Source organism: Pithys albifrons, chromosome 2 (assembly GCF_047495875.1).
Source record: "Pithys albifrons albifrons isolate INPA30051 chromosome 2, PitAlb_v1, whole genome shotgun sequence".
NCBI classification, from domain to species: Eukaryota; Metazoa; Chordata; class Aves; order Passeriformes; family Thamnophilidae; genus Pithys; species Pithys albifrons.
Window position 1 is genome coordinate 115,180,528 of NC_092459.1, and position 15,158 is coordinate 115,195,685.

The 15,158-nt window shown below is 43.7% G+C and overlaps 1 protein-coding gene across 10 annotated transcripts in view; it reads left to right on the forward strand.

Annotated features, from left to right (window-relative positions):
• USP34 (ubiquitin specific peptidase 34) overlaps positions 1-15,158 on the forward strand; it is a 103,017-nt gene that overhangs the window by 7,086 nt on the left and 80,773 nt on the right. For all 10 annotated transcript variants that reach the window (XM_071582180.1, XM_071582188.1, XM_071582187.1 and 7 more), the window contains exons 2-3: positions 9,648-9,735; positions 13,048-13,465. In XM_071582180.1, the coding sequence (XP_071438281.1) occupies positions 9,648-9,735; positions 13,048-13,465 (506 nt within the window). The remainder of the gene's footprint in view (positions 1-9,647; positions 9,736-13,047; positions 13,466-15,158) is intronic.

The window sequence follows — 15,158 nt, forward strand, 5'->3', positions numbered from 1 at the left end:
TTGCAGCTCACTGAGTTTGGATGGAGCTCCTTGTGAGATTTAGTGCTGGAAGCACTGGCTGAAGACATTGAAACTTGTCAGAAAAAGTCCTTGTGGAAAAAGCACCTTTGGGTGTTCACTTTTATTCAGTTAATTTGTAGTAGGGCTGTAGATAAGAGTTTGGAAACGTGTGAGGATTGAGGCACAGTTTCTAGACCAGCCTCTGTGCAGCTCATTGGTTCCCATCTCGGGACTGGGTGGCCAGGGGTTTTGTTTCTCTCCACACTACACTGGGGAAGCCTCCAATTCATGGAATCATTTTAATAACTGACTCCCACTGGAGAGTTTTTAGTCTGTGTAGTTGTATGTAGAAACAGGGAGTATGTGCTTTGTGTTGTGTTGTGGAGAACTCATTGTCTTTATCTTTCTGTTGTGCTTCTCAACTCATTTTAGGGGGAATTTAGTAACATTTCATGAGAGTTAATTTCATTTTCAGGAAGTGGTCAGTGGTCTATTAATTGGTGAGTAATATTACTATAATTTACTAATAATTATTACATTCTTCATCTAAGTTTTGATACAAGCCCCATTGTGTTCACCACCAGTGACATCATTTTTTAAGTGGGTGTGAACAGAAAAACTTGTATTTTTCAGAGTAATTTTCTGCCCGCAGTCTCTGCTGGTTGCAAATCTGGGGGTCAGATTTCATCCTAAACTCTGTAGGCATCAACAAAACTGACAGTGCTTTCACTTCTGAGCTCTTCCTGCTTGGGAAGGCTGGGAACGGTGCTGGGAATGGACAGTGGGATGTTTGCAAGGGAGGACAGCTCAGGAAAGCTGCAGAGGAGCCACAACATCAGCATCTCCTGAGGAATTTGGGAAGGGGCTGTGTGCGAAAGGCTTGTGTGGCACAGCTTGGGGCACCCCGTGCAGTGCCCTGTGCTCTGGACAGGAGGTGTGTGGTGGGATTGCATTCTGGACTCACAGTCAGCAGTGCCACCAGAGCCTGAACTTCCTCATTCCTTCTTGGAGCTGGAATGGGATCACACTGGGGAGTGTGAGCTCAAAACCTCGGTCAGAGTAAGTTCTCTGGCTTAGTTGAAGGATGGTCAGTGCAGTGAGTCCTTGGCCAGGCTCTCTTTCACAATTTGAAACAGTTTTCTTAATATTTGAAATGAAATTTCAAGTCCTGAGTGTCAGTGCTTGGTCTGCTGATGGAACATCCAGGGTAGATCCAGTCTGATCAAGTCGTTCAGTGTTTAAATCAGTTTTCATCAGTGTCTTTTGCAAACTGGCTTGGTCCAAACAACAGAGCCAGGTTGAGCCTTCCCAGAGTGAGTTGGCTTTGAGCTCTGTGTGCCCACAGCTACAGGTACTGACCCACGTGCACCTGCTGAAAGGAGTCTGGTAAAACACTTGCTTTGTCAAAATATCATCTGTGAACATGTTTTCTAGTTGTGGGGATGTTTGTCTTGGAACTTTATTGCAGTCTTGGAGATGATTGTATAGACCTGTACATGGCCTGCAGTGATCTCTTTTCTTTCTTTCAATCTGCTGGTTTTCAGGAAAAATACATATAGTTATGCTTTAGCCAATTAATTACTGAATTCACTGTGTGTTTCAGAGAATTATTAAGTGCAGATTATCCAGCACAAGTGAGTGCAAAAATTGAGGAGATGTTTGAAAGTTGAGAGGGACTGTGACTTTATTGCTGGCTTATCCTTTCTCAGTGTTTTATTCTCCTTTTCCAGTGAGGATTCTTGCACCTGAGCTGATGAAAACAAATAAAGCCTTGGAGTTGAAGTGCTGAGTGAGCCCTTCTTGGGCTTTCACTGCACTGTGTGAAACTCCATTAATTGCAATGACCCATTGCCCATTTATCTCTCATCTCCTTGTTTAAGGAGGCTTAAATACACTTTGTAAGAAATTAATTAATCATATTTGCCTCTCCCAGGTTTTGTCCCTCAAACCTGGAATGCATCTTTAGATGCGTTTGTGGTAAATCTGGTGATCTGTTGCTCCTTCCAGGCCAGGGTGGCTCAGTCCGGGCCTTTTGCTGGTTGTGGGCAAAGCTGCTGCTCTTGTGTGTGCCTGATTCACAGCCTGCCAAGTAGTGCAGCTGAACTCATTTGCAAAGTTCTCTTCAAAAGAGAATGCTTCCTGGAGTAGGTATTTTAATTTTTGCATTCCTTGTTACTTTTAATTAAGACTAATAGAAAACCTCTTTAGCTTTTGGACCCTTGTTCATGCAATTAAATCTTTGTGCTACTTACAAAGTGGTTTGATAAACGTGGAGTTCTGTGTTGTCACCTTAAAGTAGTATCTTAGAAAAGGTTCAGGGCTGGAGCATTAAAGAAAAGTCATTCAAGTCCAGAGTCTTTCAAGTACTCATGCATTGTTTTTGAAGGTAGTATGTTATTGAAAGGAGAGAATTCAAGCACTCTCTTGTAAACTGAAGGCAAAGCAATCCTTTATCAGAGCAGGAGTTTTGGCATTGACAGTGTCAGCCCTGGCTTTGAAATGTACCCGGGGTAATTAAGGATATGCTGGGAAATGCTGGGTTTATGCACTGCCTGTCCAATCCTGGATTGATTCCTTAAGAAACTTGCAGTGGCTGTTGTCAAAATATTATGATGGGCAGCCTGGCTTTCCACATCTAGTATGTGTTTTGGTGATGTCAAGCAAACTTGATTGTGTGGAAATACTACTTTAATTGAGCTCGTTTTTTGGGGGGTTGTTTTCTCAGTTGAAAGAGGAACTATAACAGCTTCAGTATAAAGATGAAAACAGAGTCTTCCCAGAATTGTAATGTCTTGTCTTGGAGTCAAACACAATTTACAATACTGAGTTAAAATAGGACTCTGAAATAAGGCTACTTTAAAAAAAAAACAAGCAAGAGGCATAAATGCTTTGGAATTGCTTTGTAGGTTTTTTTGCCTTAGTAATATGTAACTTGCCTTTCCCTGGAGAGGGAGGACTGGGAATCCCAAGGTACCAGAAGCACCAGGCAGGTCTTGCCCAGAGTCCTTCTGCCTTGTCGTGGCTGACCCTGCCCCAGTGCTGGTGGGCCCTACTGGCCCAGACTGGGCTGCTGCCCCACCCGGTGCTGCTCCCCTCACTGTGGATTCCATGGAATTGCAGCAGCCGGCACATCGCACTGGTGGGGAGCAGCTCTGCTGGGCGCTGCTGGGGGCAGGGAGTCTTTGGGAAGCTGGGGGTGTGACAAGGACAGTGTGGAGACTCTTGGGGGGTCTTTGGGGCCAGCAGAGCCAGAGCAATGTGCACTCTGGGGCACTTTATTCCACAGGCTGGTTTGCACCATTTGCTGCTGGTGTTTGATCCAAAAGGCTGGCTGTGCATGACAGTGTTTAACTGGTGGAAGCTCATGAACCTTTGATGGCAGTCCTGGAGTCCTGGGTGTCCGTGCCACTCCGTGCTGGATGGCACTCACTCTGCTTGTTCCTCAGTCATTGGCAGAACCCACCCTGAATTAGGTGTTTCCCACTCCCATCAGACAGGCCAGGTTTCCACTGTCAGACACGCACAGATCAGTGTGTGTGAGCCTGACCTGTGGCTCTCTGGGAGCAGTGTGAGTTCACCCAGCGTAGTCCCCTGGGCTGGGCTGTGTGCGGAAGGTGCAGGGGCTGCTGCGGGACCTGGCCTGGCTCCTGCAGCAGCACAGCTGTGCCTGACACTTGAGATGGTGCAGCCATGAGTTTATTTAGATTGTGGTTCACTGGGGTAGTTCTGGGTAGAACCAGCTCCAGTGTGCTGGGTAAATGTGGGTGTAACCTGAGAACTGACCCTGGACTGCGTTTCAAACAGTTCCATGTGGGGCTGCCCCTGGGAGTTCTCTTCTGCTGCTGTTGGTTCTCTTTGGGAAGGTGAGAAGTCAGAAGATGCTCTTAGGAAGGACAGTCCGTGGCTTAGGGAGACACTGACAGGTATTTCAAAGGGGGCTTTGTAATCCAAAGCAAATGTGACCTGGGACTCTGGAAACCTCAGGGGGGCATCACTTCTGACAGGGCACAGGTCTTAAATTCCCTACTATTCCGAGTCAGCTGCTGATGTTTTGTTCTAGACTGCATTAACATGTTAAAGTAAAAGGGTTTTTGCTGGAGAAGATGAGGGAGATAGGATGGAAAGGGAAATGTAAGATTGCAAGAGAGAGAACCTGGTGGCATTTGCAGGCAGAAGATGAAGGCAGCAGGTACCTGAGATCATTTGCCCTGCTCTGGTGGCATTGTGTCTTTTGAGTAGCTCCTCTGGATCCATTCGTAAGAACCCAGTGCTCAGACTTGCAAACCTTTGCACATGTTGAAATTGCCTTTATATTCAAAAGTTTGTCTGACAGGCCAGTAAGGTGATCACAGTTTGTGTTTTCTAAGGAATGAGACTTTAAAAGTTGCCAATTTCCTGTCTTTAAGGTATTACGTTTTCAAAATATTTGTGTTGTAAGATTTGTCTACTTTGTAATCGGAAACTTGCAGGAAAGCAATATGTTTACCAAGCTGGAATATTTATAAATGTAAGAAACAGGACAAGGACAGTCAGCAATAGGACAAGGGGGCATGGGCTCAAGCTCTGCCAGGGAAAATTGAAGTTGGAGATGAGAAAAAAATTCTTTGCAGAGAGAGTGCTCAGGCATTGGAATGGGCTGCCCAGAGAGGGGATGGATTCCCCATTCCTGGAGGTTTTCAAACTGAGATTGGCCGTGGTACTGAGTGCCATGATCTGGTAAAGGGACTGGAGTTGGACCAAGGGTTGGACTTGATGATCTCGGAGGTCTTTTCCAACCCAATCCATTCTATGATTCTATGAAATGTAGAGTTGGATGTAGATTTAAAATGAATTCAGGTGTGTTGTGGGATGGGAGTGGGAGTAGTTCCCTGGAATGCTGTGCTTGTTCCCTGGAGTGTGTGCTGAGTAGCATGGAGGGAGCATTAAAGGCACTCAAGCACCTTAACCAGGCCATATAGGATTTATTGCCACAGTACTTTGGGTTGCAGATCTGATGACTCCTGTGTTGACCTGGCGTTTAACAATGTTTGCAACATGAAGAATCAACTTCTTTAATTTGCTAATACATTCTACACTAGTGTTTCTCTCTGGGTTTGCACCTTTAGTCAGTACTCTGGGATGCTTTTGTGTTATGCAGACTGAGAAGTAGGAAAGAGACTGACTTTGCTCACTGAGGAGTTGCAGGGAAGTCTGGACAGGTAAACTGTGGCCGCTGAACTCCAGGCTGTCCTTTCATGTGCTTGTCAAGGGTGGCTCTCTAAAGGTTGGGAAGAATCTGGGAATCAATCTAAGGTGATCATGAATTCTTCATAATAAAATAGCAGTGATTCTGGTGGATGGAAGGGGAGATGCTGAGCTCTGTGGCTGCCATCTGACATGCTGTTGATAATAAGCAAAAAGAAACCTAAAAAGCACTGGAAACTTCTCAATGCATTAAAAAAGTGCTGGTTCTCTGTGTGAACAATGGTGCTTGCACAGATTATATTTATTTCTTTCAAGATTAGTATTATTGCCCCTAGTGTGGTTTTGTTTAGTGTATGGCTTGTTTCCTCCATTTATTTTGTACCAGGGAAGCAATTTCTGAGAATAATGTTCATCCTGCCAGTGATCCAGCCTTTCCCAGGAGAAGGTGGTGTCAGATGAGGTTTGGGGAGGAGAGGAGGGAGCAGGATCCCTGTGCAGCTCTGCCTTGTCACAGCTTTTAATATACAGAAATTAGTTATAGATAGTAAAGAGTTTTCTCCTGTTTACTTTTGCCTGTGTTGGGTTTCTGAGGGAGAGGAAGTGTACAGTTAAAAATGATTATTTATACTTGCCAGTTGATTTTGTGCTTGGTGTGATAAGTGACCTTTGGATATAAGATATTCCCCACAAGTCCAGCAGGATAGTTGTCCTTGAGGTCTAATTACAGACTGTTCCTCCAGCTCTGAAGTTCTTGCTAAAACTGCACTTATGATCTGAGTTTCGTTTGCCCACAGCTGAAATGATACTGCCCTGCTCTTTGCAATTGATTTGTATTTTTCTCACTTTCTGTGATCTTGGTTAAATACATTTATCATTTAGGGTTATTTCTTAGTTTGGGAGATGGTGTTGGCCTCTAGAGCTGGGACACACTTGGAGCAAATCACCCTTTGGTGGAAGATCAGGTAAATCACCCAAGTTTTCATTTAAAGCCAGCCAAGTAAAACAGGAGACTGAGGAAACAGCAAGGAAATAATCTTCTTTTTAAAAGATATGTTTTAAATTTTGACTTTGACCCTCGTGTGTTTTGGCTTCTTGTCAGCTACTTGAATAAACAATTACACTCTAAGTCAGTCTGAATTTTTTTTTAATACATGAAAACTGATACAAGAGAAGATGTTAAATCAGGCAGTTAATTATTACTTTTGTTAGTTAAGCAGCTCAGCTTCTGTGGTGTTACTGTGATAAAAAGATCTCTAAACCATCTTCTGAAGACTCACTTTTCGAGGCTCCTGGTGGGGATTGAAATGTGTGGCTCTGGATGCCATTGGAGTGTGGGCTTGGACTGGGATGTGGTGATGTTGTAACTGAATGTAGCACAGGGTGAGGGTGTTTGTGCATGAAAACAAGGGAAGGGGCTTACCCACCAAATCAGTTTGCAGCAGGGAGACTTGATGTAGTGAAAGTTTGGCAGGATTGTTACTGACTTGAGTTGGACTCGATGAGCCTTGTGGGTCCCTTCCAACTCAGAATATTCTGTGATTCTGCTGGGTTTGAAGCAGTGGAAGGGGGAAAGAGTGGGGAGGCAGCAGATTGAGGAGGTTCCTGGGCAGGGCAGGATGCTGGGATATGGAAGGGAATAAAAGGACATGCTGCTTTCACAAGTGAATGAGTCTGGTTTAACTTCTGGCCCATTCAAGGGAAAATAAAACTCATTTGAAAGGAGACAGACATCAGCATTTGGAAGTGGAATCACATGCAGCAAGGGAGTCCTTATAGAACTGGCTGAAATCAGGAACTGCAGAGGAATGACAGTGGATGTGTTTGTTCCCACTGCTTTTCTGTGTGGACCTTTATCAGTTGAGAAAATGCTGGGGTCCATAACCAGCTGTTTCTGTGCCTTGAGCTTCCTGTGTCCCCACACAGAGCTGCTCTAAGTCAGGGGAATCCACCAACTTTAGCTTCAGAATAAGGTAAGAACTCTAAGGTGGAAATTTTGGTTGTGAGGACATAAATTAACTGGGCTGAACAAGGTAATTGCTGCTGAGGAGCAAAAGGGAGCTCTGGGTGAGGCCCAGGAGGAGCAGCCCTGCCGTGTGCCCCCCCTGCCCCTCGGGAGTGGCACGGACAGATCTGCAGCCTCAGTGCAGGGGCTCTTTGGAGCTTCCTGAGTCTTTCCAGAAACAAACCCAGTGTTATTTCCAGGTACAGAAGACAAAAGGGAAATCAGGTCTGTAGCCACTGTATTAATTAGCAGTGATTAATAAATCAGAGCAGTTGCAGTTGGTTGGTGTGAGAGATGTGGGATACATGGACAGGAAAATAACAGGTTTCTCCAACTCATCCATGTGCATCCCTGTGTTTTGACCTGGGGCACAAGTTTCAGTATTTCCATAACTTCTCCATTCTTTCCCTTTATGTGGCAGTTGTAGCTTTTAAGGGGCCAGTTTGTTTAACTTTCAGTTCTTCTTAATCTCATTGAGGGAAATTTGGAAGTGATTCAAGCAGTTGGAGTGCGAAGGCTGCTCTGAAAGTGAGAGTTACTGTCCTTGTTAGTGGGGCTTTTAAAGGGTGATGTGAGAATGAACAAGTTTTGTAAATGTCTATATGAGATCCTACAAGTTGGAATTAGGTTTGTTGCTACTAAATTCTTGTCAGTGATTTTTTTTTCTGTCAAGTCTGAAGGAATTCCTCTTAGTGAAACAAAGCTCACAGCATGGTGAGAACAGAGGTTTTATGAACCTTTGATGCTGGGCAAGTCTTTTTTTTTTTTTTTTTTGATCCTATCTATAGCTAAGAGTCTGTCTTTTGTGGTAAACTTGACCTAAATTGTGTGATGCAGTTCTTGGTTTCTTCAGCAACGTGCTTTGGCCTTGAGACATGGAGTGTCCTGGTAATTTGTGGTGGTTAAAAGCAAAGGTAGTCCTGAGTGAGATCCATCTTTAGTCTGCTTGTCCCTCTTGTGCTTTGTCCAGTGTTCTGTAGGATCTTTAAAGCCTTCTGGGACTGGGACAGAAAAGTGGTTCTTGAAGTTTGATGGTATCCTGTTGAGAGAGTGTTTCTGCAGATCACAGACTGTTCTGAGTTGGAAGGGACCCACCAGGATCATGGAGTCCAACTCTTAAGTCAATGGCCCACACAGGGGATTGAACCCATGACCAGTGGATTTTGTATGGTTTAATATTTGTGTGTATGCACATACATGAAAATGGGGGGTGTGTGTGCATATGGATGTCCTTTTTTCAAAGTCACAAATATTTGTTCAGTGGGATTACTCTGTGAAGTGGTTTTCTTCTGAACTTTGCTTCCTGATCTCTGCCAGCAGACTGGCAGTGGCTTTAGTTTTTGGAGCCCTGTGTTGCTGCATCACATGAGAGCTTGGGAGGCTGAGCAGGGATTCTGGAGAACCTGCTGTCAGAGCCTTCCCAGAGCTTGTGCATGGAGAGATCTGTGAGCTGCAATACTTGAAATGTCCTGTGAAACGTGGAGATGAATATTGAGTTCTGTTAAAATGCAAAGTCCATTGAAAAGGAGCACTGACCTTCTCAATTTGTGTAGCAATTAGGTAATTGGCCAAGTGTTTGGAAGCGCAGGAATTGTGCCCTGGGAGTTGGGGAAAGGTGTGTGGCCAGGAGACAGAATCCAGTGCCCTGGGACATACCCAGTCCCTGTGCCAGTGGAGCTGCTGCTGTTTGGCCTCTGGGAGTGCAGAGCCTTTGGAGATGGAAGTGGGACATTTGATAACAGCTCATTGACATGTTTGGGGTTGGAACTCAGTGCAGAACTGCTCTGGTTTCCATCTGCAGTGAGTGAGCATTTATCATTTTGCCAATTAGTGATTCATGATGGTTAAATGTCATTGTAGTCATGTCTGTATTTGAAAGCAACAACCATCAGCTCAGCTCCTGTGAAATAACCAAATACGTCCCCTGCACGTTGTTCTGATGCCCAGAGTTGGGTTGTGGGTTGGGTTTTGTTTGCTTGTTTTTCCCAGTCTTTATCTGATCAGGAAAAGGAAGTTGAGGTCTCGTGGTCACCTCAAAGTGCAGACTTTTAAAATCTGGGGGGAAAAAACCAACAAAGCAAAAAAAACCCCCAAACTTGAGGTGTCTGCTGATGAGTAAAATTGTTCAAGGTTCAGACCTGAAAGTAAGTGCACATCAGTCAGTGGTTCCCAGTGAAGCTTATGAAGAGCATTTCATAAAAACAGGGTTGCAAGAAAGGTCTGTCCTCAATCACTGATTTTCTCAGCACTATTCCAGAACACTGTGCACTTTGTGTTTTCAGGTCTCTTGCATCTAAACCTCTGTTAACCAAATGACCTGGTTTTGCTTCAGTAGAGGACTTGAGTTTCCAATATGAAAATATATTTATTTTTCATGGTCTCAAATATAATTTCTGATAAAAATACAGCGGTGGCACGTTGGGTTTTTTCCTCCTAATATGTTTTTTTTTGTTTTGTTTAGTATCAGACATTGAAGGTGGTGATGCTTTGCAGCTCAGAAAGGAACATGCCCTCAAGATATTTGCTTACATCAATTCCTGGACACAAAGGTAACTCTGGATTGAGCTTGAATGTTAATTCTGGATTTCAACAGCAGCTTTACCTTCTTACAAATACAGAGCAGTGAATTAGAGTAGGCAAGTTCTTCATGTGTAGCCAAGTGATACTTGGAGAGTAAGGAGCCTTTTACCACGTAAGAAAAATAAACACGTTACCCAGTGCGTTTTGGGCAAAGCCTGTTTTGAATCTAATTGGCATTCTGGAAGCTGTAATAATTGGGTAGCAAAATAAAATAGCTGTATTGCAGTGACAGACAATGTGTGGTGCTGCTCCAACGGGGAATTTTCTGACCATCCTCTGTGGAGGCAGGGGAGGGGAAGAATTTAAGAAAAGATCACTGTGAATGGAACCATCATGTTCCCTTTTCCTCCATGTCCTCAAACTCCAAGTCAGGATGCTGAGGGATTGCAGCCCACAGCTACTGAGCTGAGAAAGAAAATGCTTTGCACATGGTTGTCTTAAATCAACTGCATTATTCCTTTTAATCAAGTATTTAAATGACTGTTGGTTTTTAGTTTGGTTTTGTAAGTAATGCTGTCAGCTGTTCTGCTCACTTCCAGCTCCTTATTTTTTTCCAGTACATGGAAATGTATGGATAGTAGATTTTAGAATCTACAGTAAAAATGCTTGGAATTCAGTGTTCAGCAGTGCTTACAGGACCAGACTGAATTGTAAGAAACACTGGGAAGAGCATAAAGGATAAATTGGAAAACATTTGGGTATTAGAACACTCCAAAAGGAAAAAAGAAAAAGAATGTCACATTTTGGATACCTGTGAAAGCAGAACCCTCCTCTTCCTCATTCTGCCAGCAGATGACAAGGCCAGGTTCATTATCTCCTGCCATGTGCTTTTAGACATAGAGGAGGAATTTTGAAATCCCAGTAACCAGCAGGCACAGAAAGCAGAATCCTGTCATTTCTTGACAGGCCCCAGGTCCCAGTTTTGTCTCAGCACAATTGCAATCCAGTCCTTTTCCAGGGCATCATCTGTTCAGAGTTTTGTGCTGTTCAACAGCTACAGTGTGACAAATCCAACCTGAAGTTACAAACAAAGATTAGATAACTTCTAACTCTATTTTCTTGTGATTTCTGTGTTACCTTCCATATGAAATGGTTTCCTGCTATAAGAGTATGGAGAGCAGTCCTTGAGCTTTTCAAAGCAGAGTCGAGCACAGAGGCCACAGGAGGGAGTTTGACTTGACATTTTAATTTCTGTTTCTGCTCTGCCAAATGGGCTTTTGAGAGTTGGTCTTGTTGTTTGGGTTTGAGGCCTTCCTTAAGAACTGCTTTTCACTTTGTTGCCTCTGGTTTCAATCTCTGCTTTCCTTCAGAACATCACTTGGCAACTCGGCCTGGAGAGTACCTTTTCCTTCCACCTGCATGTGCTGCTTCCATTTCAGTTCTCTTCTGGATTGAGTTCAGAGAAGCAGAACACTCATTTTTTATAGATCTCTGATTTTTGGTGGATCTCTTCCTGTGGGCACATTCTGACAGGGGAACACCTGGAGGTTTTGCACACACCTCTGTCTTGGGAAAAAATCCTCCAGTACGTGAGAAGGATTCACCAGCCTGTTTCCATTGTTACTGAGAATAGTCTGTTACACCCAAGTGGGGCACTGATCTGTAGGCATAAGTGATGGACCTTTTGTAGACAGTTTTCCCCAAGGAGAAGTGCTTAAGGGTACACTTGGTTTTGCCTGTAATCTGCTGTTGTCATTTGTTAATATGAAAATACATTTACAAGTAAATGGCAAGAATCTGCTTTTCAAATGGTAAAGGCACACTGCCCTTACACAATATTAAAGGGATTTTTCTTCCTGCATAGATGGAACAAAAGGGTTTAGATGCTTGAATCACTGTATCTGTGCTGGAATTAGGGAGTCCTGAAAGCTATTTTTTTGTCTAAGCCACCGGGATAAAAAAAGATACTTATTTAGAAAGTATGTGCTTTTAGAGCTGTAGCTCAAGGGCGTGTTTTTGCTCCATCAAGAGAGGCAGCACCCTCTGCTTATCACAGTTCTGGGTTCTCTTGACTTTTTTTCTTACAAATTACAATTTATTAAGCCCAGTTTCTAAATGAAATGCTGTGTTAGCAGAAGAATTTTTTTAATTGCTTCTTAGAGTTGATTTCTTGCCCTATTTTTTTTACCCTGTCTTTTTCTGGTTTCTGTGTTGCTTGCTGATTTCTTTCAGAAATGGGCCATGTGATTTTTCTCTTATTTTACTATCTGAGGACTCTGCTGATGGGCTGGAATCTGTTCTCATCTAAAGCACCAAGGTCTCTGCTGCAGGCCGAGCCCCAGTTTGTGTGGCAGTTAATGGGGAGCAGAGTTGGAGTGAGGAGGATCCAAGTCCATCACAGTCTGTTCTGAGCTCACAGCCTTGGGCGTTGATACTCAGTGAGGACACTGCACTGGTGGATTCTCTGTCTTCTCCAGCATTGAGATCCCTCTGGGGGAACATCCCCCACTTCTGTTCAGAATGAGGAGGTGGATTCTCTGTGTGGAAGTAGGAGGTGTGCCCAGAAATGGGTTCTGGGCTCCCTGGTCTGGGCAGCCACAACCTCATTTCCATACAGAGGATCCTTGCCCACAGTTGGAGTTGTGTCAGGGTTCTCTAACTCCAAGCTTTTGTTGATTTTTCTCATTATATTGATAAAGGGATGGTGTATAGTTTTCCCCCTTGTTCTTCTCTGTTTACAGTGTGTCAGTAAATAATCAGGGCAATAATCTCTGGGCCTGCCAAGGGAAAAAGGACTGGAGATGATAACGCATTTTCCTATGTGGTTAAAGGGTACCAATATCCATGGGATCACTATCCAGATGCAGATAAAGGAAGGGAACTTAAACACTCAATTAAAATTAAATTATTTTGCAGCCCTCTTGGTTTGAAAATAACAATAATGAGTTCCTCTATGTGGCTGACAAAAAACCAGGTGATTTATTACAGTGAAGAGCAGGAGAGAAAATGAGAGGAGGGAATGGGTTCAGAAACATCCTGGAAAGCATTGCTGCTGTGGAAGCACAGTGACCTTGCCCACAAGAGTTATTCCACTGTATTTTATTCACAGGAGCAGCTGCTAAATGATAACAGGGACTAGTTTGGATCATTTGGAAGGAATGGGATGCTCCCAGGGTTTAAGGAAGGCTTTGGGACTCCCACTTGGGCTGGGTGGAGACTGTTGGGTTTCCTTACAAAATACTTCATTTAAAATGTTTTAATGTGAAGAGTTCTTTTCGTTACTTACCTGTTCTGACTGAGCTGCTTCAGGACTTTTCAGTTTTGTTCCTGTTTCCTTGCAGACAATGTTTGTGCTGTTTCAAGGAGTATAAACACCTGGAGATCTTTAACCAAGTAGTTTGCGCGCTCATTAACTTAGTGATTGCCCAAGTCCAAGCGCTGAGGGACCAGCTCTGTAAACACTGCACTGCCAACATCGACTCCACATGGCAAGAGCAGAGGAACCACGAGGAGCCCCTCAGTGTAGAGAGAGAGTCTCATGAGGAGGAAAATGGAGAAAGACAAAAATCCCTAGAGAAGAAATTCGATTCTGCAAGAACTTGTCTGCTGGCCGAGGAGGAGCCTGTCAAGACCACGGATGCTTTTGGCCTGTGGAGCACCGACGAGAAGGAGAAGCTGCTGCTGTGTGTGGCAAAGATCTTTCAGATTCAGTTTCCTCTCTACACAGCTTACAAGCATAACACCCATCCCACAATAGAGGTACCTCTTCTCTATGTCTGTACTGAGTTACTTTGGGAAGGGTTAATTGTTCTCATTAAGGAGCAGACTGTGTGTTTTGGGTGCACAGGATCTCCTGTTGGCTTCAGGAGAGCTCCCCAGAGGAACTTGACACATACTCTTCCACTTTCTTAAAAATATGCTCAATGGTTACAGGTAATATATTGCTACTGTTGGGTGGAACTGTACACTGAGTTACTGCCCTGTTTGAATAACAGGAGGGCAAAAAGGGGGCTGGGGCAAAGCCTTTCTCCCAGAAGGTAACCCAGGAATAGTTCCCTGATGTCTCCTTGCAATCTGTGGCTGTAGAAGCAAAGCTTCAGGAGCTGAACTTTGTGCAAGACCAAAGCTGTTAGAACAGCTGTTAAACGGGCTGCAATAACTGAGCTCTGCTCAAGTAACCGTGTGCCACAGTGCTGGTTTTTCTCTGGGATACTTCTTAGAACCACTAGTCACGTTTTCCCTACTTTCTTCTGGGAAAAATCAAAAAAAGTTTCGAAAATCCTGCCATGTTTATTTCACAAGTTCTGAAATAGATGTGATGGTGTTAGCATTTCCTAGGTGAAAGAACTCCTTTCTTGGAAAGGTTGGCTTTTGAGCCAACTTGTGGCAGTCCCATAACAAATAAACAATTCTTTTATGGTATTTGTATGGGAAGAAGTTGTACATTTGGCTTTATAGAAAACCTTCAACCCAACAGACTTTTGAGAAGGTCAGAGTGGAGACTTAACCTGCAGTTATCCCACTCTTATTTTATTATTTATTTAGAGAGTTTGGGGAGCTCTGTTTGAGCTCTGAGTGATGAAGTTTGATTTATAAACCCAAGTCCAGAATGAGAACACACCAAGCCATGTGTAATTTTTGGGTTACGTGTCTCAGGGTGGTCCCAACATCTCACCAGTTCTTGGGGAATGAATCCTGTAAATTGAGTTCAAACTTCAAACTCAGGGGCTTTTTGGGTGGGCTGGATTTTGGGTTTGTCCTATTCCAAATCATGTGGACATAAGTTAACAGAGGTTGTTTCAAATACATGTGTATAGAAGATGGAGGCAAAGGGAGGATTTGTGGATCTTAGGAGTTGTGGTTCTCAGGTTTCCATCACTGGTTCTGACCTGCCTTTTAAACTTGCACACACACCAATTCCTCTGCAGTTCAGCCTCTGCCAGCAGGAGCTGTGGGGGGCACATCTGTCTTGTCACTTAAAAACAATCAGTGACTGCTCAAGTGATTTATCCTCTGTGTGGCAGGGACTGGAACCAGCTCCAGAGGGTGGACAGTTTGGGAACAGCCTCTCTGTACCAGGACACTTGATTCATTTAAGTGGCGATTGCATGTATTTTTTTGCTTCTCTTTCAATTCCACTTCCAAATGATAAAAAGAAAACCAGTGAGTGCCTGATGGGATTTCTTTTTCACTTGGTGTGCAGCCTTGGAGTGATTTAGACCCAGAGGACACCTGCCCTGTTTGTCATGTTCCTTTTTCATTTTGGGGGGAGATTTCTTCCTTTGCTTTTAAAAGGTCCCAACATCAATAATTATTGTCAGAAATTGATATTTCCTGTATTTAGAAAGCACGAGGATTCTGTTATTCTACAGTAATGTTAGGTATTTTCATTTCAAACTTTCCTCCCTTGAGTAACTCACTGAGGTTTAGAATTTAATTTTGGGTTTCAGTC